This window comes from Apus apus, chromosome 25 (assembly GCF_020740795.1).
Source record: "Apus apus isolate bApuApu2 chromosome 25, bApuApu2.pri.cur, whole genome shotgun sequence".
Taxonomy (NCBI): domain Eukaryota; kingdom Metazoa; phylum Chordata; class Aves; order Apodiformes; family Apodidae; genus Apus; species Apus apus.
In genome coordinates, this window is record NC_067306.1 from 799,220 (window position 1) to 825,379 (window position 26,160).

The following is a 26,160-nucleotide window of genomic DNA, read 5'->3' on the forward strand; positions in this document are numbered from 1 at the left end:
CCACCAGAGGAAAGGTCACTACAACATTCTGCCCATTTTATGCCAAGGAAGAAAACAGATTGAGAGCAGCAAGGACAAGGAACAAACTGTATTTCTAGTTTACATGTAATTTTCTTCACTAAAATGTTATTTTCCTGTTCCCATAGTCAGCAAGGAGGAATTGGTCAGTCTTCGGGTCTAGGAGGAGGAGTTGCAAGAACAAGTGGGATAGGAGGAGGAGGTATCATTAGAACAAGCCACACTTACACATCATCTTCCCAGATGCCAACCTGTGCAGCTGCGGAGATACAAGGTAAGATGCAACACTCCACCAGATCTCCACAGGCTTCTCTGTTCCACTGCAGTAAGAACAGGCAGCAACAAAGATCTCTCCCATGTAGCTTACAGGTGCTATTTGAAAGTTTTCCTGTGAGGCTGCTGGGAAATACAGGAAGGGAGGCCACAATGGAGTGGCTACAAAGAGTGCTCCTAGGGAGCTGTGACACTGCCAGGAAGTGCGAGACCAGCAAAAACGGAGGACAGGGAGAGGGATAAAAGGAGAAAGTGAGTCTCAGCAGGCAGAGAAGCCACAGAGAACATGGAGAAAGGATTGACACGAAATCTGGGACAAAGGAAAGAGAAGGAGAAAGTGGAGTGCCCAGAAGTGAGGAAAAAAAAAAAAGAAGCAGGAAGCATGGGAATACTGGCAGACAACTACCAGTACTATTTCAGGGGGAAACATCCAGCCAAACTAAAAAAGAAAGGAATATGGTGACAGTTGGTCCAGAAGAATGAGTGTGAGCAGGGGCATTACCCTGCCAAGGACCCTGATGCTGTTCCCTTACCCAGACTACTGCTGGTGCAGTTTGCAGCCTCCCCCATTTGGCTGCAAATCCCATCTGCCCGACTGGCAGGCAACAATCAGAGCTTTCCAGGAAGGGACAGTATTTATGTGAAATTCTAACTGAACTGGTTTGTGAAATGATCACGTGTATAGAATGACAGTGTGGGAAAGAGTATGTATTTGCTATAAACAAAGTAATGTTTCCTTTGATCTCTCCAGTGCCTTGCAGAAGGATTTGTGATTAAGCAGAGAAATGAGAATACTCAACAAGAGAACCATGAAGCAGAGCCATGGATAAAGAGAGAATATTTACTGTATGCCCCTGCAAAGGGCAAGGAGGTGCTTTTTTGTATTACTCAGCAATGCTAAGCAATGTGTCAGAGGGATGAGCAGAGCGTTGGGCCACATTCTGCTTGTTTTGCTATTTGCTTTTTCCAGTCTGTATTGCTGTGTGTGCCCAACCACCATGACTAGTGCTGGAGTCAGCCAGTAGAATGATAACTAATGTACCTGCTGGGGAAAACATTTCTCTAATAAAACTTTGCTTCTGCCTGATGCAATCAAGAAACCTGTGTCTGGAAACTGAGTTCCTTTAGCAAACCAGGTGCTGAGCCATGCACAAGGGTCACCTAAACTGCTCAGGGTCATACTCCACTGGGAACAAAGCTGCTCTGCCAGTGGGAGCCAGAGAATGGCCTCGCTGACCTTGCAGTCCTTGTCCACCTCCTCCCTGCCAAAGCCTGTAGCACACACTGCCTGTTCCTGCATCACATCTCCCAGGATCTACATGAACAGTCACTTTGGGCAATGCCCAGGTGCTTCCCACAGAACATTGTGCTAAAAAGCAATTTTAGAAAGTTTTTGAAAGTCAGCAATGGAACATATGGAGCCTGACTGCCTCTGCCCCATCTGGGCTGTCCTGCTCACACTTTATCACCAGCCTGGGGACTCTGATGAGGCTGAAGAGGAAAGCTTGGTCTCCACAATTGCTTCAATTTCTGATGACATGTTATATATTCTGACACTCCCATTGGGAATCTTCCCATTGGGAAAAGGACTGGAGGCAAAAAGTTTCTTTCCTATCTATTTTCACACAGTGATTGAGCCATTTACTGCTCATCCTTCTATTTCAAAGAGTTTCAACCTGAACATCAGCAACTGTTAAAAGATCACACACTGAACATACCTTGTTGGGGAAATGGAGAGGGCAGGATGGGAGCTGAAAAGGTGCAGCTCAGCATTGAATACAATGGAGAAAAAAGCCAGTGAGGGCCTCTGGATACACAGAGCCATTATGTCTCAAACCTCACAGGCAAGGCAAGGGTCACTGCCTCCTGTAGGCCTCCACCAGCAGCTGAGAAGCTGTGGCTGAGTCAGGACAGACTGGCAGGGAGGAGTGCATGGTCCTGACACTCACCTGCCTGGAGAAGCCAGGGCAGCAGTTTGGTAACTCAAGGACCTGGAGCCCTTCTGGTGGGTGCAGCCCTGGGAGCTGGCTGTGGTGAGCCTACAGAGTTGTTCTGATTTTGGACAATGTTCAGTTAAAAGCCATGATGAGCTGGAGGATGTTCTGAGGATTAAATCATCTGTTGGTCCAGACCACCAAGCAATGATGGTTTTACAGGGCAGCACTGGCTGTGGTGCTGTCACTTCTGGCTCACTGTGATGGGGCTGGTACAGAAAGAGGTGGCTTGGCAATGTGAAACTCCCGGTTATTCCTTCGCCATCAAAAGCTGGAGGTCATGGAACAGCCAGCCTCAAGGAGAAAGAGTGTAATGACAAAACCAATACAGGACCACCTATGCAGTGTAGTGTGGCACACTTTTCTAGCATCAATTATTTTCTATAGACACTAATTTCTCTGTTGCGACAGAAAAAGACTTAACACAACCTGACACATGGCAGGAAAGCAGCACCTCCAAGGCCCATAGGTAGCAAGTGTCTGAAGAAGCTCAATTATTCATGTATCCAGGAACAGGTGAAAGGTGCCTTTTTCCTGTTGCAAAAGACCATGGAGAGAAGATGCCTCAATGGTATTTCTTTTATTTCACCGACCAGCCGCTAAAGCCAGCAGTATCCAGGGGCCAGAGCACAATAAAAAAAGGCAGCACTGGAACAACTGCAGTAGTGACTCAGAAGAATGGCCAGAGGTAGAGATTTTAAACCAAGATTCTAAATCAAGTCTTCTTTAAAGACCAGTTCCAGCTCTACAGGAAGTCCCAAACTTGATGCAGAAATCTCTCCGTAGACAAGTAAGGCTAGTGTTTCACCAGACATCAAAAGAGAAATAATGGGAAATTTCCATGGGTTGGATTCCTCTGTGTATATCCCAGTTGTTCTCAGAGCCTTGGCTGAGAAGTCAGAAAGCAAATCTTTCCCTTGCCGTTTCCCTTCCCCTTTTCCTTTTCCTTTCCCTTTTCCATTGTCTTCTCCTGTCTTGTTCAGTGCAAACGCAGTAGCAAAGACAGACAACAAGATAACTCAGTGCTGCCCTTTCTGGCCTCAGTCCTTTCTGGGACTGAGGGACTGTATTGATGCTCTTCCAGTTTTCAGTCCTCTAGAAACTCTAGGTAACCTACAATATAGAAACGCTTGCCACTTTCTTCTGGGAGCCCCAGCTGATTCCCACCAGGCCTGGGCTACCTTCCTTCTCTTGCGAACTGCTTCTGACATCTAGCTGCTCCTCCTGATTCCCTGTTTTCCTACCAAAGACCTTCCCACCCTTCCCACCGGGTCCTGCAGGTGCAAAGCACACACTTGCACAAAGCAGCTGTCCTAAATTCCTGAGAGCTGAAAGAGACCTAATGACACGGCCAGAAGGACTCTAATGATCCAGACTTTATGAATATGCCTCTAGAAAGCCCCCTGGCGTGTACAGACTCAGCTCATATGACGCTGTGATGTTTGTAGACCTACAAGTTGGGAATCGTCTGGAGAGCATGAGAAGGTGCTTGTGATAAACAACTCCCCAGCAGAAAACACCCTGGAAACAACCCGTATATTAAAGAGCTGCAAATTATGGAGTTGCAAACCTTGGGTTGGAAACTACATTTCCATAAGATTTCCATGTTTCATTGTGCTAATGAGACAAACCCAGGAAGCTTATGAGTTCAAATAACTGAAGGAAAATAGTAGGGAGCTTAATTTATTCTTTTTAGGTCCTCAGAACAATTATTTAGCTTTATCTTAGCTTAACTAGTGCTCCCATTTCCTGAAGACAAAAAGGAAATATAGCAAGAGAGAGAGCAAGTGTGTGCCATACAGGGACCCCAGGCAAAGGGCCTGGCTGAAGGCCCACAGCAGAAAGAGGTGGGTCTGAGGGATAAAGCCACAGACCCCCAGGGGACCAACGCACCTCAGGAGAGCAGGAGCCATCGTCTGCTCTCCGCAATAATTACCACAACAGGCATGTAGAATCCTCCACTCCCATAAAGGGGTAAGTCATTCCATGTTTCTGCCAGCGTTGCTCTGATGTGCTAAAATGATAACTGTGGAGCAGAGGGAGGAATGTGTGCTCACTCAGAAAGATGCTTGCTGCAGACAGCTGTTGGGAAACTCCTGCAGACTCATCAGCAGCACAGGCAAAGCTTCAAGCCATGCAATGTTACAGCAGTTTCGGTTCCTTCTCGCCACCACGCCCCGACTCCAATTATGTTGTCCAGTCCTAGCAATGAAATCCAGGTATTCCTTCCTATACACACTAACTTACAGAGTTTTTACCTGTGCTGAGCTTTGCTCCTTTGTGTTTAGGGACTGTGAGTGGAGCCCAGCATGGATGGAAGCACAGGATGACATCCAGGCACCACAGTCTGATACAGGAGCCCTGGACTGAACTGCAGACTCAGCCAGAGGCAAGATCTTTGTCTTTGAGTAAATCACTTTGGGCAAGACTCTCCACACCTCTGTCTCCAGCCTGCTGGAGATATCACAGGAATGCTGTTGGCTGTTGCTGTACTTTACAAGTAACATCCAAGGATGCAGAGATAAGGGGAAGCATCTCTTTCACAGAAATAAGAAAAATAAGCAATAAAATGACAGGCAAATCTACCAATTTTGGGCTACTTCAGTCCTTCACTAAGTGGGATTATCTACCTGCCATGACAGCAGATACTCCAATTCATAATCCTGACATGGAGTGAGGGTCTGAGCAAGAGTTTGAGCTCACTTGTTCTCTGGTGAAGCAGGCTCAGGGGATTTCTTACAGTGAATGGTTAAATTCAAAAAGCTGTGGAATGTCTGTCTCTTGTTCAAGGGCCAGTAGAAGCAGGTTCCCCTAGTGAGAAGACCATTGCTCTTGAGTAATGCTTGAAGCTTGAAAATGAGCTTGGCCTTAATTTTGATGTCAGAAAAGTGAAAGGATTCTTACTTTTAAATTTCTCTGCCTAGTAATGATAGAGAAGAACTTTTAGTTTGTACTTAATCCTTCTTCTCCAAGCCTGGTAGAACTCTGTTGGGCAAGGACTGCCCTGCCAGCTGTACCAGCAGTTCTGTCTTTATATCTCCCGGGACAGCAGTCCCAAACCCCTTATTAGAACGTGGCACATATGGACAAAGAAATTGCCCATAGGATGTTTCCACTCCCATTCACTGCTTCAAAACAGTTTCAAAACAAACCCACCCTTCCTCAGCAAGGATCGCTATCCATAATGATGAAAACTACAGAAATACCTCTCACTGAACAACAGGAAATATTTAAAGTACTTGTACTTTATGCCTTCCACACAAAGAAACAAATCCTTTGTGAATTACGGGAGAGCCACGATGATTTGGGGGGAACCTTTCATCCATGCCCATTAAGAGATCACTCCACAGTCTCACTTGTCTTGCAGCAGAGTGTTCTGGAGTTGTCATTTTTCCAGTGGAGAGACTTAAAGGTTAATCTCTGTGCCTCTGATCTCTCTTTCCACAAAGTTCTTACATCATTCCTCATACATCATTCGGGAGTCAAACTTTGTATTTATTCTTTCTTTTTCATCTTACATATTCCAACCTCAGCACCTTGCAGGAAAACTGCTTGTTCAACTCAAAATAAAATGAAAATAAATTAATGAGAGATAAAGAGCTCTTTGATGCAATAACCTTTAATGATTTCTTCCTGGTATATAATTTGGGACAGTGTTTTTCCTGGCTTAATGTTGTGAAGTTTGCATCATAAACAAAAAGCTGATGATTCATAAAACATTATTGCTAATGTATTTTTGAAATTAGCAAGAGACATGTAAAGTATCTTCCTTGTCTACCAGGATTCTTGAAAGGAAGCTTCCCTTTGAGAAATTATTCTTGGCACCAATGGCTAGAGTAGCCAGCCTTATGGGAAGAAGCAGCAGTGGTGACACCCACTGTGGAAGGTATAAATAGAGTTTGGCAGAAGCGGACAGCTCGCAGTCTGATTTAAGATCAAGCTGTGCATCTTGCTTTAGGCTTCTGCTTGCATTTCCAACTGCTGTCGCCATGAGTTGCAACATTAAGGAGACTATTACTGTGTCTAGCAAAGGCAGGAGCAGTGGTGGCAGCTGTATCATTGGTGGTGGTGGTGGAGCACGGATTTCTTCCTATGGGATGGGCAGTGGCAGAGGTTTTTCTGGAAGGAGCTACTGCGGTGGAGTGAATTATGGAGGGGGACTGAGTGTTGGTAGCTTGGCTGGTGGGAGCTATGGAGGTGGCAACTGCTATGGCAATGGCCTCGGTTATGGCCTTGGAGGTGGTGTGGTTGTTGGTGGTCTTGGTAGCGACTGTTTGCTTTCATCCTGCGATGAGAAGGTCACCATGCAAAATCTCAATGACCGCCTGGCTTCCTACCTGGACAAGGTGAAGTGCTTGGAGAAGGAAAATGCTGAATTGGAATGCAGGATCAGAGAGTGGTACGCGACACAGGGCCTCTCCTGTGAGCCCCGGGACTACAGCTGCTACTACAAGGAGATTGAAGACCTTCAAAATCAGGTAATCCCCTTTTTCAGTTGTTCCTCCTCTATTTAAAGCTCATTTCTGAATTTGTATTTAGAACCTGATGCACCTGCTGGAGGTAACTTTGGTGCTGTTAAATATCTTTGCAAATTGAAATTTTGGCAAGCTCCCCTATGACATTGTTGATGTGCAGATGAAAGGTCCATGCTGCAAGGTGGCACAGGTGGGATCATATTCTCAAAAAGGAAAAGGATCCTTTGTCACATTGTGTTTTGACTGTATAATTATAAATAAGACATTACCAAGTGTGCTCTGAAGAAATGTGGTGGTGTCAGCCCAGTAGAAAGAGCAAAGCAAAGAGAACTATAGGCCAGGAGCAAACATACACATCAAATGAAGCATAAATTCTAGGTGAGAAAGTCTGACTATTTAAAATTGATTTCTGCAGTAGCATCAGAGCCTGACAGTAATGTGTCTACAGTGAAAGTTCTGACTTATCTTCAGGCTTAAAGATAGTTTCCAGCTATCTTCCCTGAAGATCCTTAAGCTTGAAGCCCAGAAAATGCAGTCTGAAGGTTAGGTGAGACAAAGTCTCAAGGTTCTTTAGATTCACTTCTTTGTGAAGCATCTTCAGAGCTTGCCTTCAGACCTTGTAACTGGGAAGTCCCATCTCACAATTTTAAAGTCCCAAACTCTATACAGTCAACATCCTTTATTTACTGACTGTGAGTTAAGGAGGCAAAACTGCCTCCTGCAGCTTCTCTGCCCAAGGAACAAGGTTACTTAAGTAAGAAGGTAACAGAAAAATGAAATTGTGAAGAGCTACTATCTAACTCAAATCTTGAGACATCTATAGAGTGTAACAGCAGAGAGAAGCAAGACAGCTCTCATGGTCTGCTCTTTTCCAGATTGTCTGTGCAACCATTGATAACAACAAGATCATTCTGGACATTGATAACAGCAGGATGGCTGCCGATGACTTCCGAGTGAAGTGAGTGTCCCTCTGAGGACATCACCCCCCTTGTCCCCTCCCTGCTCCTTTACATCTTGTGGAGTCTCAGAGCACTAATTAGAGACTGCAGAAAGTCTCCCTTCAACACCACATTAGGGCAGCTTGGAGTGACAAAACGCATTTTGGTTTTGGTCATCAGCCCTCCCTTAATTAGTGGTCAGGGTAAAATGTTTGGCAACAGTGTTTGCTGGTGAGGGTTGGGGGCTGACCTTGCAGGGTTGGTCCTTAGTGGGATAGTTGCCTCATTTCTATCACAGACCAGTGCAGATTGGGATCAGCAAAACAGAAACAAAGCTGGATGAGTGGTATCAAACATCCAGAGATCAGGAGCCGGAATGAGACAGGAGGGAAAGCTTTTGGGTACCAGCCATGGAGGGTAGTGCAGAGAGCTTATGCCCACTGTGTGTGTTTGACAACAAACCTGGATTAGAGCAGGCAGAGGGGGGAAGGAGATCTCTGCCCAAACTGAGCATGTGACAGGTAACCACTCTGAACTGCTGCTTTCCTGCACAAACCAGGTACGAGACGGAGCTGGCCCTGCGCCAGAGCGTGGAGGCTGACATCAATGGGCTGCGCCAGGTCCTGGACCAGCTGACGCTCTGCAGGTCTGACCTGGAGGCACAGCTGGAGTCGCTGCGGGAGGAGCTCTGCTGCCTGAAGAAGAACCACGAGGAGGTAGGGTCCTGCCCTTTCCCTGGGAGCACTGTTGCCCTGACACAAAGCTTTGCCTACACAAATGTGCTTTAAATTTAAAAGTACAAATCAACCACTTGCACGTCACAGCTTTCCCATCAAACACTTGTGGGGCTCAGCACTGTCTGCCTGGTGGGTGGTGCAGGAGCTCCAGCTGCTGCTCCTGGGGCTGCGCTGGCACCAGGAGTGCCAGAGGGGGGTGAAACTGCTGCTGGCTCCAGTGGATGAGAAAATAAATTGCCCAACAGATTTGTTGGGAAAAACACTTGCACGATCTTCCAGTGCTTCTCCCAGCCTAAGCTGGCAGGGCCCTCGTGGGAAGCGCTGTGCTTGGCCACCACGCTCTGCTCTCCCATGTTGTCTTCAAAAGCCAGAATGTGTCTGATCTGGGTTGTATTTCCAGGAAATGAATTGTCTGAGGAAACAATCAACTGGGGACGTGAGTGTGGAGGTCAATGCCTGCCCTGGACCAGATCTCAGGCAAATCTTGGAGGATCTGAGGTGCCAGTATGAGACACTGATAGCGCGCAACCGCAAGGAAGTTGAGGATTGGTATGAGTGCAAGGTGAGTGACACACCTGCTGTGACACAAACTGCTGTCTCCATTTCAGGCCACAGGAGCCTTCCAGAACACAGACATGGAGAAAAGAAGCAGTTCTTGCTTTGCAGTGAAGCCTCTCCACAGGAGACACAGCCCTGTCTGACCAGTTTGTTGTGTCCCATCTGGAACAGCCACATTTGCCTCAAGGCCTTGTGGTGTGTTGTTGGAGCTGAGAAATTCCACATTTGGATTAAGGAGAATTAATAGCCATGAGGTTAATGTGACCTGTAAGAAGAGTAAGCAGCTGAAGCTGGTGGTTAACACCCAGTACACAGAGGACTTACCTGGCTCACTTTTTGCTAGCTACTATTCTGTTTCTGTAAATGTAAGTCAAATTTACACAGATATTCTCTGAACACCTTTATTCTGGATTTGTGATTTTCAGATTGAGGAGGTGAATCGGGAAGTTATTACAAGTGGGCAGGAGGTAGAGACGTGCAACAACCAGGTTACTGAGTTGAGACGCCAATTGCAAGCCCTGGAGATCGATCTCCAAGCCCAGCTCAGCCAGGTGAGTGCTGAGTTTACCCCCAGCTGTGACATGGTCACTGCTGGATTTCTTTGCATGAACATGCAGATCTACTATTGGGATGGGGGGAATAGCTCTTTCTCTTCTGCCCTGGAAATTACCAGCTCCAGGGTGACACTCAAATGAATGTTTCCTTGGTTGTCTTGTTTATTAGAGAAATAATTTGGAATCCTCTCTGGCTGAGACTGAGTGTCAGTACAACAACCTGCTCGGTGAGCTACAGAACCAGATCACCTGCGTGGAGCAGCAATTGGCAGAAATAAGAGCGGAAATAGAGTGTCAGAACCAAGAATACAAGACTTTGTTGGACGTTAAGTGTCGTCTGGAGCAGGAGATTCAGACCTACCGGTGCTTGCTGGAAGGAGGACAGCAGGACCTTATGTATGTAGATCTCTAAATCCACTAAAGAACAGATGAAAATGTCTGTATTACAGATTGGGAATTGAACATAATCTTTAGCCCATCTTAATGCTTTTTTTTGAGATGAAAAAGTTGTCTTATGAGCAACTTCCCTGTGATGAACCTTCAATGCTGAACTAAATGTCACTCTTGTGACATTTAGTTCATGAATGTCATCTGAAAAGCAGAGAAACCAAATCTGGTAACTGCTAGTTAAAAAATTCTAACTACTAGTAGTATGTCAGTATTCATAACAATCACTTTTCTGTAGTAAGAAGGGTGAGAACTGTCAAAATGAGAACTGCAACACTCTGCATTGCATTTCCATGCCAAAGGGGGGGCACAAATGCAAAGCAACGCCAAAAATAAAAAAGAACACAATGTAAAATACTCAAACCTCTACAAAAGACACAGTTTGAGACTTTGTGCCCTCATTTGTGTCCTGTAAAGTTCTAAAGTTCTCTATTTCTTTCACCAAATTTATCCCACTAGTCACGGAGGAGGAATCGGAGTAGGAACTGGTGTAGGAGGAGGAGTCATTAGGACAAGCCACACTTACACTACAACTTCAACTTCCCATTGCCAGCCCCAAGTCCCACCCTGCAAGACTGGTGACATACAAGGTAAGAGCTGTGTTTCCACAAAAGGAAAACTCTTCTTGTTCCATCTGCTCCTTTGTAATAAGGCCAGGAGACAGCTCACTCTCCCAGGACACATTACTGGTATCTTCTCAGAGAGTTACTATGGTACAGGTGTGACCTGTTACAGTGGATCCAACTACAGTGCCAAATCTGCTGTCACCAAGAAACGGATTTAAAGGGAGCTCAGACTGCATATGGAGTAGCAGGACTTTATCTCTGTCCGATCAAATAATGCTGCTACGTAATTTTTTTCCAGTGACCTGCAGAAGAATTTGTGATTAAGGAGGAATGGACTAGAAGATGACACACAGAGAAACCCACAGAGGAGAAAAGAACACTTAATGTTCACCACACGCCTCTATGTAGAGAAAGTAGAAGTAACTCAGCGACGCTTTGCCATGTATCTAAGGGGCCTGTTTGGGCCACCTCTGTTCTGCTGCTTCTGTTCTGTAATGCTGTAATCTCTAGAAGTTACTTGAGTTAGTCAGGATAACTAATGTACCTGCTGGGGAAAACATTTCTCTAATAAAACTTTGCTTCTGCCTGATGCAATCAAGAAACCTGTGTCTGGAAACTGAGTTCCTTTAGCAAACCAGGTGCTGAGCCATGCACAAGGGTCACCTAAACTGCTCAGGGTCATACTCCACTGGGAACAAAGCTGCTCTGCCAGTGGGAGCCAGAGAATGGCCTCGCTGACCTTGCAGTCCTTGTCCACCTCCTCCCTGCCAAAGCCTGTAGTACACACTGCCTGTTCCTGCATCACATCTCCCAGGATCTACATGAACAGTCACTTTGGGCAATGCCCAGGTGCTTCCCACAGAACATTGTGCTTACATTTATTGCAGAATAACAAAGGGGGAGGTTGTCAATAAAAGGAGAACAGAGAGATCAGTGATAGAGATTTCCATGAAATCCCAAGCTTGGGATGGTGTCTTCCCATACACAGTTCCCAGCTTAGCAGCCATCCCCAGTGCACACCTCCATCTGCTCTCCAGATGTGTCAGGCATTGAGCTGTGAGATGCACTGGCTGCTGAGGAGTATGATGTCAATCATACATGTCTCAACAGATCTGTAGTGCAGTCCCGTTGGGGGAGGGAGGTCTTCTGGACCTGGTCACCTGTCTTCTGGACTTCTGTAACATAAGTATGTCCAAGTAAGTCTGCCTCTGCAGAGTAAATCAGTCCTCTTCTGTGTCAGACATCTGCCTGCGGACAGGGACTGTGCAACATGAGAGCAGGTGCTGAGATGACAGCATTCAAGTATTACCACGAATTGCTCTTCTCTTGAGACAGCAAAGGGGTGGTTGGACATGTGTAGCTGTGCAGAGACACCCACAGGGTGGAAAAAACGGATTACCTGGAAGCTCTTTTTATAGTCCATGTAACATGGCACAAACATTTCTCACACCTAAACACATGTAAAATATTTTCGAGTCCTTTGCTGAGAAATGAAAAAAATATTTGAAGCATAAAATCAAGTGCATTTCCCCAAATTCTACTCCTAAATACACCACACACCTGGCAGGGCAGCATTTCTGCCTTTGCCAGTTTACGCGCCGCAGTCAGCAGGGAGACAGAGGGTGATGCAGGAGGACGGTAACTTCTTTGCAGCACAGAAGTGCCAAGGCTGCTCGGGCGCGGACGGGGCGGCGGGAGGACGCAGAGCCCGGGGAGGTCCCTCCGGCTCCCGGCCGCGCTCCCAGGGCGGCCCCTGGTGGAGCCGACGCCGGCGAAGGGGCAGCAGGGCAGGGAGCTGTGCTCGGTGCTGTGCCCGGCGCTGTGCCCGGGCTGCCGTGTCGCTCGGCCCAGGCTGGGGGTTCTCCCCGACAGCTGCCCCGTTGTGGTGACCCCGGGTGCTGCCGTCCTGCCCCGCCGCTCGCACTCCCAGCCCGGCATTCCCAGCACCAACACTCCGGGATCCTCCTTGAAGGGAGGGTTTCTCATCGAAACTTAAGTCCTGTGAATTTGGCATCTTGAGTTTTCACTTTCTAGCTGTCGTCACACGAGCATTTCCCTCTTGCCACCACATAATGAAACATCCACCCGAAGCACTTATGAAAATAGTTAGAGTGCTTTGCTTCGGTTTCTTTTTTTTCAGAGTAAAGAGAAATGGAACGTGTTTGCTTGCAAACAAAGGGCAAAACTGGGAGTCTGTCCAGCTTCACCCAGACTCAAGCAACAGTTTTTCATGAGCACTGTGTTTGTTTTCAGATAAAAACTTAAGAAGAGCTGGAATAATAAATCATCATTTCATGCAAACGCTGCTACTGCCCAAGAACACAGAAACGCAGGTGTCCGGTAACCACCGGCAGAGCAGACACCTCGGTACTTTCCAGAGCTCTCCATGAGGTGTCATCTGTTCTTAACTGTTGGATCCGAAGGGAATGTGGACCTGCCCGTCTCCTGTCCCCGGGGGGTGGATGCTGCAGCCCCGCGGCCGTGGGCTGAGCCCAGAACCTGCATTAAGGGACTTGGTGTCCCTGAGAGCCCGGCGGGGCCGGTACGATTGGCCGATGCCCACTGTGCCTGGATGGAAGTTGCTGGTTGACAACCAAAGTACCATTAAAGTAATACTCTACAGAAAAGTAACACTACATAACCTACAGGAACGTCAGCTCTGCCCAGGGCCAGCCCAGGGCCGGCCCTGCAGCCCGTGTCTGCAGCTCCTGCAGAGGGTGGGACGGTTCCCTCCTGCCGCTGCCCAGCGGCCCCGACGCGTTGCGTTTCCCTGCATGGGATATATGCAGACGCAGGAGACGGAGATCCCAGGCTCTGCAGCCTGTTCTCTAGGGGGCACTCGGCTCTCACCGAGCTGCGCAAGGGTGCCCAGGGCTGAGACGTGCGGCAGCGCCGGCTCCGAGGGCTGGGCCGATCTCCCAGGCATTCTGGGCTGAACACGAGCCGCTCCTGCGGGGAGTGCTGGGGAGATGCTGCGGGCACGGAGCGCGCTCTCAGCCCTGGCATCTGGCCCTGCTCGCTCACCTGCATTCAGCGCCACATTCGTAGTGAGGTTGATGTGGCCCGATTCTAGTGTGGAACTACTGCGGGGGCGACACAGGCTTTCCCTGCCCCTCCGGAGCCCCCAGCTGCCCCCCAGGAGCTCCCGCCCTGTGTGCCAGTGCACGGAACAGGCACCAGCCTGAAACTGGCGGCACCAGTTTGCTGATCCCTGTTTATGTTTTGTGACTGGCACTGGAATTCTTTGCATCATGTTGTTAGGCAGGAGCACAGGGAAACACATCTCCCTAGGGCCTGTGACTGCATTACAATGTCAGAGACACAGTTTAGACCCCTTGCTGAGGAAGGTCTTGCCAATGAGACCTCAAAGGGCCAGCTGTGCAAGGGCCCCTTTAGACCCAAAATGAAGAAGCGCCCCACCAAAGGGTTTGTACTCCACAAGTGTCTGACAGCTCTGACTCACCTCCTTGCCGTTCTTATCATAATCACCATTACTAGGTTGGGCGGGGATATTTTGAAGGTGCCCTTTAATGTGTCATCACAACTAGTCCCTGCAATAACCAATGAGTAACAGATCAAGTATAGTGCATGCAAGAATTCTCTTTTTTCCTAAAGGAGAGATGTCTGCTGGATTGGATACTACTGACTGCCCTGACACGGAGGCAGCAGATCACCTCCCAGCACCTCCCAGTGCTGCAGCCCAGTTTTAACTGGCAGGCAGGGGCTGTGGGGTGTTAGGACCATCAGACACAGAGATCTGTTCCAGGGATATTCCCTGTGACCACACACCTCAGGGTGTGGGCAAATGCCAAGACTTACACCCTGTCTTGTGGAAGAGAGGAGGAGAGGTGGGGACTTAGTGTCTCACTTCAAAACAGATACTTTAAAAACCTTCACTTTAACAAAGCCTCTAAGTATGTCTTGGCAGGCAGGGAATGACCATATGGAGATGGTGTTCACAGAATTTCACTGGGCTCTATACTTGCACTGCTTTACTTTATTAGATGTGGCCCTAGATACACACAGGAGGAAAGAAACAGAATGAACAAAACATCCTGTGCACGGTTCCACTAAGTAGTGCTGTAAAGATTTCAAGATGCTCCCACTGGGCACTGGGGGTTCATAGCCCTCATACAAACTGCTGTGGGAATACACCAAAGTCCACTGGTTGAGTGTCCCACTGCATGGAGAAAAATGGGGCACAGGTTTTTTAACACAACTATTTCTAATTACAAAGATGCACTGAGAGAAAATCATGCTTTTCACTGGAAATAGTTGTTGCTGACAGCATTTTAAACCTCAAATATTTCTGGATGGAACTGCTGCCAGGTAGCAAAAGCTGAGTTATTGGGAAATCCTTTAGATTTTAGTGGAGAGGAGAAGAGTTTCATGCTATGTATCAGGCAGCTGAAGTTCGATGGGGGTAAGAGCTGTGTCCCTCAGAACAAGGACAGTGTTCTCTCTCCAACACACTCGTACTTCAGGGACTGGGTTTCTTCTTTACTATGGAGAAATACTGTTCTGTGGGATTATCTGGTGTTAATAGAATTGCTTGATAATTATATAATGGAAGTTAGTTTATAATGTATAATTATGCATGAGTCATATTCCTCAGACAGATCTTCCACAGTTTTTCTCTGTGTAGAACCATAGGCAAATTGAATTTTCCAGACAAGACCTGGCTACAGGCAGGAAGGATCTAAGGGGGTTCACAACCAGTGAAGCACAGAAAAAAGTGCATAACAGTCCAGTTGTCCCCCCACAAATGTGCTCAGAAGCCTCAGCAGTTTCTCCCAAACACGTCAGTCCAAAGGAGGCTGTAAATGCTCAGAAAAGGTGGTGCCATGGAAGCTGGTAGGAGCTCAGCCCACACACCCACCCCCATGCCATCACTCCAGCCTGCCATGGAGGCCATTTCAGCCTCACCTCTCACTGCTGCCACACACCTCCCAGAGGAGAAGGACTTCATTCTCTCCCAGTCTCTACTCTCAGCCAACGCACATCAGTGTTACCACAGAGCACATGATAATTCTGCCATTTAAGGGCACTGGGGGAATTCATGCCCACACTGGGTGAGCCCTTCAGGCTCAAGTATCCACCGTCCTCTTCTGGGCAGGAGCTGGCAACAGTTTCATCACAGGAAAAGGGAAGAGGCCTCATTGCAAACAATTATGGTGTCATCCTCCCCCAAGGCATCTTCCTCCTCCTCTCCACCCCCTCCTGTTTTGGCTGTGACCTGAATACTGTCAGTCACTGCACAAGGCCTGGTTCTCCTGAACACCACTGCACTCCCAGCCTTGGGGGCTCCCAGTGGCTGTAGGTTCTCACCAGCAGCTGTGGCCAGTGGAAAAAGACATCTGTATCAAAACAAGTCCTCTGTTTTAAGTCTCACCTTGCAGTTCAATTCACACCTCCTATTTCATATCAGTGTGAGAGGCACAGATGACCACAGCTTCTCAGAGGTATCTCAAGCAGAAAAGAACCCAAAAGAGCTCTTTAATACTCATAACCAACACACCTGAGACTGCCTAGACATCCGGGAGCAGCCAGGGCCAAGGATGCACAACACAGAGTCTGTGCGAGATGTTCAGTGAACACCCCAGGCTCCTGCCTGTCACACTGCTCAGCCTGAGCCTGAGCATGGCCAGAGCTGCCTCAGCCCCTGCTTCCTGCAGCAGCTGGACTTTCTTCAGCTTTACCCATCTGCCCGTGACTGAGACCAGTGTGATCAGAAGGTGTCAGAGACTGGTTCCAGCACTGGCAGCCCACTGACAAGGGCAGGTAGAGGAAAGTGAATTCAGATGCTCTGCTGGCTCTGAGTGTCACCTCCCTAAGGGACATTGGGCAGCTCAGGCTGGGCACTGCCAGAGGAGCCTCCACAGCTCCTTGTGCTGTGCCCTCAGCACCACAGGGTGTGGGAGCAAAGGGCACCCCACTGAGGTCGATGTGCCCTGATGTGTTTGTGGAGCAGCAGCCTGATGCTGCAATAAGCAGCCCCAGTCAGGATTTCATAACGTTTCCTTCTTCCAATTCACAGGCACTATGAGAGTTCCTTGCAGTTCCTGCAGAGTTTATTGAAATCTCTCTTCTGTAAAGGTCTTACCAGCCCTCCAGGTTATCTTTTGCATCTTTATCTCTAGATTGTGCTGGAAACATTATCTAAGATCATTTAGTTAGCTCAGTATGCCTGCAAATTCCAGGACAGTCCTATGAGACACAACTGCAAAAAAAAACCCTCTCATAAAACAGCTTCCATCTTACAGCAAACTTTGAAATCAAACATTCTTTCAGGAACCAATTGTTCTGTAACTTCTGTCACTGATCCTGGCAAGTCATTTCTAGATACACTGAATCCATCAGGATTCTTCATTTCTAAGGAGCTAATCTTCACTCTTGAGGCATGTTGCCTGCACAAATTCTATGGAACAAAATGGCATCTAATCTACCTTTCTTATATTAAACATGATGCTGTCAAGTATTGTCCTGGTTTGAGTATGTTACACATGACCATTCTCACTGATACTCAAGCTATCCCAACATGTTCTTTCTGTGAATGGAAGACATGAAGCTTAGTCCACTGCAAGGAATGACTCATACAGAAGATGTAATAAGCATCTTTCCAGACAAAAAAACCCTTTCCCTTTTCTGCATGGAAATAAATCCAGGTACTTACAACATGGGCATCAGCAACTGGAAGCCAATGGCTAAACAGACTGTAACCCAAGAGTTTCATGAGCTTAAGTTGATGTTCGTGTAGAGGACAATTTTATGTACTTCAAGAGAAAAGGATTTCTCACTGAAACAAGCTAAAATTATGACTCAAGACTCAAGACTCCACAGAGATCTGCAGTGAGCCATTTAAATTTCTACAAGCCTAAGAAAGCCTTGCTTCCTCAGACATTTCAGAAACAAAGTCTAGAAGAAGACGAAACTTCAGGTGTGTCCTACTGTGTGGGTGGGGGTGTGCTGGGAGGGGTGTTTATAAAAAGATGTTTCCACAAACACTTGCTATAAGCCATAACAAACAAACATCTAAATTAGCAACAACCAACTCACCAAGGCTGAGCAAGAAAAGAGTAACAATCCCAAATCAATTCAGGAAGTTGGATGTCACACAACTAGTTCAGCCTACAAAGAAGACAGCAAACAGGGCACATTTTGCTCAGGTCCCTGTGCCTGGGAAGGACAGACATGAGGGGCAGCCATGAAAGACATTTCAAAGGTTTTGAAGCTCAGGATGTTGTAAGAGCTCAGAAGAGGGATACTCAGCTGAACTACCCGCTGCTATATACTTGAAAAACGTACAATCTTAAAAGAAGCAGATGCAAGATAGCAAATACTTCCTACTTTCTGTCAAGCTATGTCCATAAGTGGAAAAAAACCCTGAAGGGAAAATTCTATTTTGATGTGAATTTTACTGACTTAATCCCAAAACTTAATCTTCCTCCTCCAAGTAAGTATGTTTGTATTTGCACTGCAGAAGGAAAACACCCTGACTAAAATGTGGAATTCCGTCCAGGAGTGAAAACATTCCCTTTCACATTCACAGCTATGTCAGGAGGGACCAGCCCAGAGCAAGACCTTTCCCAGCTCTCTCAAGCTGTAACCGCAGTTGGTCCGAGCACACTGAGTTACTCCCTGCAACAACCTCTCACTCTCTCTTTCCATACATCTTTACACAGAGCTATTTTCCAGTTGTCATGATTCAGTTTTTCAAAACTAAATTGTTACTTATAATGGTAGATGTCTGTCTGCCATCCGTTGCTGACACATAGGACATTTGCCAACGTTCACTAAGGTTTTATGAGAAATTACGAAGCCATCAGAGGGAGGTTCAGTGCACCTACAAACACAGCTTGCCAGATGCTTTGGGAAGGCATAAAGCAATGAAAGGACTACAAATAAGGTGCATACAGAGTAAGACAGCCAGAACCAGAGTCTTTTCAAATATCACTTAAGTATAAAAAAATCAGCTGGGATTCTTTGGCCAATATCTGAAAGGGGAAAGAGCACAAGGAATGATTATGTAAAAGAGAGACAGGACCATCCATTACTGTCCCATATGATGGTGGTTTTATTGTTGTGCTGAAAGACATGTGAACAGGATGAGGTGAGTGGGCTGAGTTTAATTCAGATGACTGTAAGGCAGTGGACTAGATCACAGAAAAGATCTGCCTAATTTAGAGCCACCCAGTAGAAATTATATGTTTTGTATTAACAAACAAATGGTCATGAACACTTTGAGTATGGGTTAAGCTTCCTCACTCTGTCAAACATTTCCCTTTGGCAAATTACTCTTGGCAGAAAAACTATGGCTTGCAAATGCACATGGCAAGGGGTACTCCCTCCGACGGTGACACCCACAACCTTGGGTATAAATGCAGACCATGCAGGGTGGAAGTTTGAGCTATGATTCCAGAACAACTGTGAGACCAGCTTTGAGTTTGAGCCTGAACCATTCGCTGCTGCCACCATGAGCTGTGGCTCCAAGCAGACCTCCAAAAGCTGCCTGCGAGGGAGCAGCAGCAGTGCCAGCAGTGGTGGGGGTGGAGGGAGCAGCAACTATTCTTCTGCCTCCTCAAGAAGAATCACTACCAGGACAAGTGGTGGTGGCAGGTTTTCTGGCGGCAGTTGTGGTGGAGGAAGCTCCAGGAGCAGCTATGGTGGGGGACCTGGTGGTGGTGGTGGTTATGGAAGGATCAGGCACAGCAGTTACGGAGGAAGGATGAGTAGTGGTTATTACGGAGGGGGAATGGGCTGTGGCAGCATGGGAGCAGTCTTTGGGTCAGGTGGGAGTGGGTTTGGTGGTGGTTATGGAGGAAGCTTTGGTGGAGGTGGTGCTAGTTTCAGTGGTGGCTTTCATGGAGGAAATATGGGAATTCTCTCCAACGATGAAAAGCTGACCATGCAGAGCCTTAACGAGCGCCTGGCTTCGTACATGCGCATGGTCAGAAATCTGGAAATGGAAAATGCTCATCTTGAACAGCTAATCAGGGAGTGGTACCAGAAGCAAGGCCCTACTGGTACCAAGGACTACAGCCACTATTATGAAAAAATTGAAGATCTTCAAAATCAGGTAGGATGTTCTTTGTCAGAGAAGTGTAAGCATGGACAGATTTTTTGTGATTGAGTGAAATGTTTGAGGCAAGGATACATCTAAACTTACTGAGTGCCTCTCTGGAAGTGCCTCTTGTGCTTGAAGTTCTGCTTTCTGTGCATGTACCAAACAATCTCCAACCAGAGGTGGAGAAGCAATGCACATCTCTACAGCACACCTCACAGACTGCTTGTTGGCAGTGACTGCAGACTCTCAAAACGCCTGTAGCAGATTTCAGAGCATAGGAAAAATGGTACCAGTCACCCTCTGGGTGTGAAGTGCCTGACATGTGGGTACAGCCCTTGGCCTGTGGGCATGGAAGGTGACCCAGAGCTATGGAGCTGACACCAAGGCTCTTGACAGGACTCTTGGACTCAAAACAGTTTTTGCAGTTCCAATGCTATTTTCACACAAGTACCCCTCTGTTTTGCACTGGAGATGACCTTTCAAGGTCTCTGTATGTAGGAAGTGCTGTTCCCCTCAGACACCTGGGAATTATAACAGGAAGATCACATTCATATTCCTGTCTCTTGTGCAAATCTGAGAGACTGACAGGGGAAAGTTTCCTCAGCATAACGTCTTCTCTTCTAGCTTATGACTGCGACTGTGCAAACCCACAAGGTACTTTTGGACCTGGATAACACAAGGATGACTGTAGAAGACTTCAGGACAAAGTAAATATATATTCCTATTTTCCAGACACTTACTTCCTTTCTTCTACTTTTCTCAAGTGAGTTTCATAAATTCATTCCAAACAAACATCAGCCCACAGGGAATAGGGTTCCTCATGGTTCCACGGCAGCAGAACTGAAATGCTTTGTAAGACTTCCAAAGTCTTCATTATTTCTGTAATGATCCTTTAATTAATTAATTACACTTTAAGTACTGGTTGGTGATTTCCTAATTCTGCTGGTTGAGAGATGCTGTGTGCTATGCGACACAAAAGCAGACACTGAGCTGCTGGGGTATGTGACCTTCCATCAGCAGTCAGCAGGAGAGGACCGAGCAGGGCTGACCTCTCTGTCCTGTCCTTGGTGCAGGTTCGAGACCGAGAGCGGGCTTCGGCAGAACGTGGAGGCTGACATCAACACCCTGAGGCCCTTGCTGGACAACCTGACTCTGAGCAGGACTGACCTGGAGATGCAGTTTGAGTCTCTGAAGGTGGAGATGATTGAACTCAAGAAGAACCATGAGGAGGTAAGAGCCAGCTCCTTGAAATGCAAACTGCAATGGAAAAGGAGATCTTACAAGACTGGCAATGTGGGCAGGTGTCACAGGTCACATCCTCTGCAGGAAATGGTCCCTCCTGCTCTCCTGCTGTGCAGCAGCTCAGCAAGGGGCCCAGAGCCCAGCTGGCTGCAGGCCTAGGCTGCTCAGGGCAGCTCTGAGCACAGGGCCCCTCAACAAACATGGGCTGGGAAGTCAAGTCCAAAGAATTGCAGCAAGAAAAAATCCCAAGCATACATACACAAATTGTCAAGAGTATTCAGGAGGGATTATGATGTCAGAGCAAGTTAACTGACCTCAAAACTCTTGCAAAGTAATTTCAGCATTTTTGTTTATTTGCATTGGGCCTGGGTTGTCTCTGCAGGAAATGAAATCACTGCAAGCACAGTCCAGTGGAGATGTGAATGTGGAGGTGAATGCTGCTCCAGGAGAAGATCTACTGAAAAAACTCAATGATATGAGAGAAGAATATGAAAAAATTATCCAGAAAAACCATGAAGAGGTTGAAAGCTGGTATGAGAGCAAGGTAAATGGTTACAATGTGCATGTTCACATGACAAAAGCAAACCAAAACCAAGTTCTGGTAAGAACTTCCTGTGATGAATGACACTTTGAACAACAACATCCATTGTTTTTAGGATTAAAGGGTAGAATCCCACTGATTAAAATAAAGGAAATAACAAGTGGGCATGAACTGCACTGGCAGAGCCATAGAAACAAGTTTAAACAGCCCCCGAACAACAAGCAACCTTTCAACTTGTGGTGTCAGATGCTTCCATGATAAATGACAGCGCTGACATTGTAGGCAAAACTCAAAAACTCCAACTCTGTATATTAACTTTTCAGATGGAGGAAGTGAGTCAACAAGTCCACTCAAGTGGTCAGGAACTGGAGTCAGGCAACCAACAGATCTCTGCGCTGAGACGTGACTACCAGACCCTGGAGATAGAGCTGCAGTCCCAGATCAGCATGGTGAGTACCCACTGCTCTGACCCTCTGATCTGCAAAGAACACAGAGCTGCTGGAGTGGCAGACCAGCTCCAGGGCACTCCCTTCAATGGAGATGCTGGGTGCATCTGACACCATGTAACATTTTTCTCATTTGGGGTAGGAGAATCATCTAGTCCTGCCACACTCCCATAAACCCTGTTTTTTCTTTCATTCTAAGATACAGTCTTTGCAATCCAACCTGGAGGACACGGAGCGTCGCTATAACATGCAGCTGCAGCAGATCCAGGCCATGATTGGCCCCTTGGAGGAGGAGCTGGCCAGTATCCGCTGCGAGATGGAGAGTCAGAACCAGGAGTACAAGATGCTCCTGGGCATCAAGACCCGCCTGGAGCAGGAGATCGCTCAGTACCGGGCCCTGCTGCAGGAGGGACACCAGGACATTGGGTACGTGCATTCAAACTGATTAAACTGATTAACATCCCCTCTGTGCAAACAGGTAAGATGAAGTAGCAATGTTTATATTAGGAACTAGAGTAACTAATTAATCATCAACATATTTCCCACAATCACAAGGATTCATATGAATCTGAACCTTAGCTGACACTGCACAAACTGGGCAAAAATGTGTCCAAAGTATTTAGGATGATATTTTGCTATTTCTTCTCTCAAGTACAATCAGGAAGCACAGTTATAGAGGGAATGAAAGGTAAGCAAGAAAAGAAATGTCTTTTATAAATACTCAGTGGACATAGCTTGAAAGACCTATAAAGCCTTCCATTATCTTTCTTCTTCTGTGCAGACCAGTTAATGTGTCCATAGGATAGCTTAAAACAAGTACAGAAAAAAGTTCTTTCTCAGTCATTCCAGGAGCTTGGAGGGAGTCAGAAAGTGTCCTCGATGCAGCCAAAGGGATGCCAGACACTGGCCATGCTGCTGTAAATCTTACACACACATGCCCTTCCCTGTTTACAGCATCTCACAGGGAGGATCTGGTGGTGGATCTTCAGGAGGAGGAGGTCATGGAGGAAGTAGCTGGTCTTCTGGAAGAGGAAGTAGTGGAGGAGGAAGTAGCTGGTCCTCAGGTGGAGGAAGCAGTGGAGGAAAAACTGGAGGTCATGGAAGAACTTCCCCTTCTGGAGGTGGAGGAGGAGGGAGCGAAGGAAGAACAGGAGGGGGAACCTCTGGTAAAACTTCAGGTGGAGGAGGTGGCAGTGGTGGAGGAGGAGGGGGCAAATCCTGCCTCTCCCGCTCTTCATCTTCCCAGTCCCAGTCTGGCAACTCTTGTGAAAGCCAAGGTAAAAAACAGAATAAAAGAGAACATCCTCTATTCACTTTTCTCTCTGAATAGCAGGAAAGGTTAAGACAAGTTCCTTCCTTATTTGGAAATCTGGAGACATCTGTTCTGTTTTTCCCAGTTGTGTTTTAGGTCCACTCTGACCTTTGTTCTTACACAGCAACATACAAACACGGTGGTTTCTTCACAAGGGACTTGAACAAAGAGGATATTATAAAGAGCTGTGTCAAAAGATGTGTAGAAAGAGGAAATGAAGGGGGGAAAGGAAAAATACTGCCCAGTCCAAAGGGAACTAGAGAAGTCAGTAGTTTTGGAATGAAGCCAAGTGTTGGGATGTAACTGATACTAAGGGGGGGAAAAGAGGTAAACCAGGGTAAAATAGCTGGAACACTCAAGATGTTTAAAATCTAATCAGCAAAATCCAGAAATAGCAAAAGATGGGGAGTGACCACAAGATCTTCTCCATGTCTGATTTCATGGCTGTGGTTCCAGGAGCTGCTGAAAACATGAGGCTCTGCCTGGAAGGGAATAAAACACTGGAAAGAGGAGCAACAATGGAGGAAGTGTCTGAAGCCATAAAAACAATGAGATCAGGTAAGGCTCCAGGACCTGGCAGCATCTCAGACAAATGCCTGAAAATGCTGAAAATGAACAGGAAGTTGTATTTTTAGAAAGGTTCTCTTCCACTTCTGATTCTTTTTTTTTTCAAAAGATGGATACTGATCCTGCTTTGAGGCTTCCACATATTCCTTCTTATACAGGAAGTGGTAGGGAGTGACCTCAGTCAAAGACGCAGTCTGTCTCACAAACACGTTGGTTTCCACCACAGTTGGTCATGGCAGCATTTGCTACAACCAGAAGGCCTGAAGCATCAGTATAGAAAGGAAGGGCACTACAAGACTCTCTTGATGCTGAAAACAAAGGCAGGAGTTTTGTAATGACTAAGAATTTTTTGTAAGATTTGGTGTAGGTGAGATCTAGTCTTTTTAAATTAATTGGATTTTCAAACTCCCCCATATACATTTTCTCCTTTGATCAAACATCGTGGCTGACTTGAAACAGTCCTGTGAGTACTAATGCTTGGTAGGTAAGATTCTGCTCTGTGCCATCCACCTTTATCTTACAGAAGTTTGATGTAAATACCCACACATACATAAATACAGATTCTAAGTTAATCTGTATTTCATTTCTGCTATTACAGTCAGTTGAGAATTGAAGTAGGTCCATTTATATTTAACATGCTAAAGCTGCAAACACACATGCTTGAACAAGTGTTAAGTCTGACACTGTTCTAACCTTTCCAGAAAGCCTGGGAAACAATCTAGACCACTGAGAACTTGCACAGTCTGTGAGTAACCAAAAGGTTAAAAATGCCGAACGAGGTAACACTTCAAAGAAATTCTTGCTTTCCTTCATCTTTCAGCAGGGAGTTTTAGGAAGTCTGAGGAGTGACTGGCAAAACCGGCACCTTCCCCTGCAGGACCTTCCCACTGAGCCCTTGGACCAAGCCCATCCCCAGTGCATCAGGTGCTGCTCGAGCCAGAGCAAACCCTTGGCCAAGCTACTCAACGCTGTCCCTGTAGGGCTCACCAGAGCTCTCTGGATGGCCTGCCTGCTGCTTCCATCTGAATTTCTGTGCCTAATCACTGTTACCTGAGTTAATCTCTACCGTGATTGGTATTCTTGTGGGAAAACAACCTACTAAAAAAATGCTAATAAACCTTTGCTTCTCTCTGATGCAACCTGAAAGCCACGTCTCAGAGCAACTTCCTTTAGTGGACATTTTTGTTTGAATCAGTTACAAATATCAAGCCCTACCTGTGGAATACACAACAACATCTCAGATTATGCAGAAACCCCAAAAGTTTGCAGCAGCATATTGTCCATTTGAGACTGAGACAAACTTTGAAGAATACAGAACAGGTACAATGTTCTGGTGGTCCCTTCAATGGGAAAACTAAGTCAAAACCCCTTCTCTTTTCTGCTCTTGACTTCTGTCAGGGAGGGTGAGTTTAAGGAACTGACTATTCCCTAGAAAGCCTCTTGAAAAGTTTTCTTAGGTGGTCACTAAAATGCATAATGAAACTTTTCTCATGGAATTCAAAGATGGAAATTCTCAGCTCCCAGTGCCAAAACACCCCTGAACAGAATTTGAATCATGTGCAATTAATTATCAAAGATGAGCACATTTTGAGTGCTCCATGTTTGGGAAGACATTGGATAACGAGTGGGTACAAGTTCAGTAACAGGATATCCCTACTCTGTGGCAGCAGTTATCTGTGCTGTAAATAAATTCATAAAGCTGGAGTATGAGCCATATGGTCTTACAGAAGGAGGAATCCACAGGCAAGTTTCATGGATCAGAACCCTCTTCTGGGGGGGTTAGGCCCTGCTGCCTGGTGGCTGTGCAGCTCCTGGCCTCGTCAATGTATTTTCGCTTCAGGGCATTTCTCACCTCTAGGTATGGGCAGGCACACATTCTGCAAAGCAGACTGGTAAATTAGTGCTATTTAGGACATGATTTGTCAAAATCCAGTGGTAGGTTGATAGAGAAAATTTATATCCAAGAGAAAAGATTCCGAAAGCAACTCTAAGGGTTGCCTAAGAGCAGAGGGACTGCTCGCAGTAACAAGACTGCAGATGCCCTAAAAGACAGAGGCTGAACTCTTGGTTTCCATGATGGCAGCTTTCCCTCCTCTCTGCTGTGGGAGGGCTTGCCCTGCCCACTCTCCTGGTCTGTCCTCCCAGTGCTGCTCATTTCTGCTGAGGCTGATGGAGGTGTGGGGTTGGTGTGAGCAGAACTGTGGGCTGAACTGCTGGAAGGAATTTCACTTGAAAATAACTCAGCAGGGTCAGCATGACACCTGTGCCCTAATGCCCTCTGTATCCTTTGCATTTCTAGACTCGGCTTCAACACAAAGGGAACCAGGTGGGAGCGCTGCTCTTGTTGTCCCTTGTTTTACACTCCGGAGTCCTGTTTTCTCCACTCTGAAGAAGGCATCACCCACAGGAGAAGGTTGAGAAACACAGA

At 46.7% G+C, this 26,160-nt stretch overlaps 2 protein-coding genes across 2 annotated transcripts; both read left to right on the forward strand.

Annotated features, from left to right (window-relative positions):
• Positions 1-6,274: 6,274 nt before the first annotated feature.
• LOC127394355 (keratin, type I cytoskeletal 19-like) lies at positions 6,275-10,884 on the forward strand. Its single transcript, XM_051640236.1, has 8 exons — positions 6,275-6,763; positions 7,636-7,718; positions 8,258-8,414; positions 8,836-8,997; positions 9,419-9,544; positions 9,717-9,943; positions 10,454-10,584; positions 10,859-10,884. Exons 1-8 carry the CDS (start codon positions 6,275-6,277, stop codon positions 10,882-10,884), a joined length of 1,401 nt encoding a protein of 466 aa, XP_051496196.1.
• Positions 10,885-19,033: 8,149 nt separating this feature from the next.
• Positions 19,034-24,628, forward strand: LOC127394228 (keratin, type I cytoskeletal 14-like). The gene is made up of 9 exons (XM_051640069.1): positions 19,034-19,636; positions 20,249-20,331; positions 20,698-20,854; positions 21,249-21,410; positions 21,731-21,856; positions 22,053-22,279; positions 22,808-23,130; positions 23,622-23,723; positions 24,553-24,628. The coding sequence occupies exons 1-9, from the start codon at positions 19,034-19,036 to the stop codon at positions 24,579-24,581; spliced, it is 1,812 nt and encodes a 603-aa protein (XP_051496029.1). The 3' UTR covers positions 24,582-24,628.
• Positions 24,629-26,160: the final 1,532 nt, after the last annotated feature.

Coding starts and splice junctions, on each gene's coding strand:
- LOC127394228 (XM_051640069.1), top strand. CDS start 19,034: ATGAGCTGTGGCTCCAAGCAGACCTCCAAAAGCTGCCTGCGAGGGAGC. Junction 20,855..21,248: donor TCAAGAAGAACCATGAGGAG/GTAAGAGCCAGC, acceptor TTGTCTCTGCAG/GAAATGAAATCACTGCAAGC. Junction 23,131..23,621: donor CAACTCTTGTGAAAGCCAAG/GTAAAAAACAGA, acceptor CTGTGGTTCCAG/GAGCTGCTGAAAACATGAGG.
- LOC127394355 (XM_051640236.1), top strand. CDS start 6,275: ATGAGTTGCAACATTAAGGAGACTATTACTGTGTCTAGCAAAGGCAGG. Junction 7,719..8,257: donor GCCGATGACTTCCGAGTGAA/GTGAGTGTCCCT, acceptor TGCACAAACCAG/GTACGAGACGGAGCTGGCCC. Junction 9,545..9,716: donor TCCAAGCCCAGCTCAGCCAG/GTGAGTGCTGAG, acceptor CTTGTTTATTAG/AGAAATAATTTGGAATCCTC.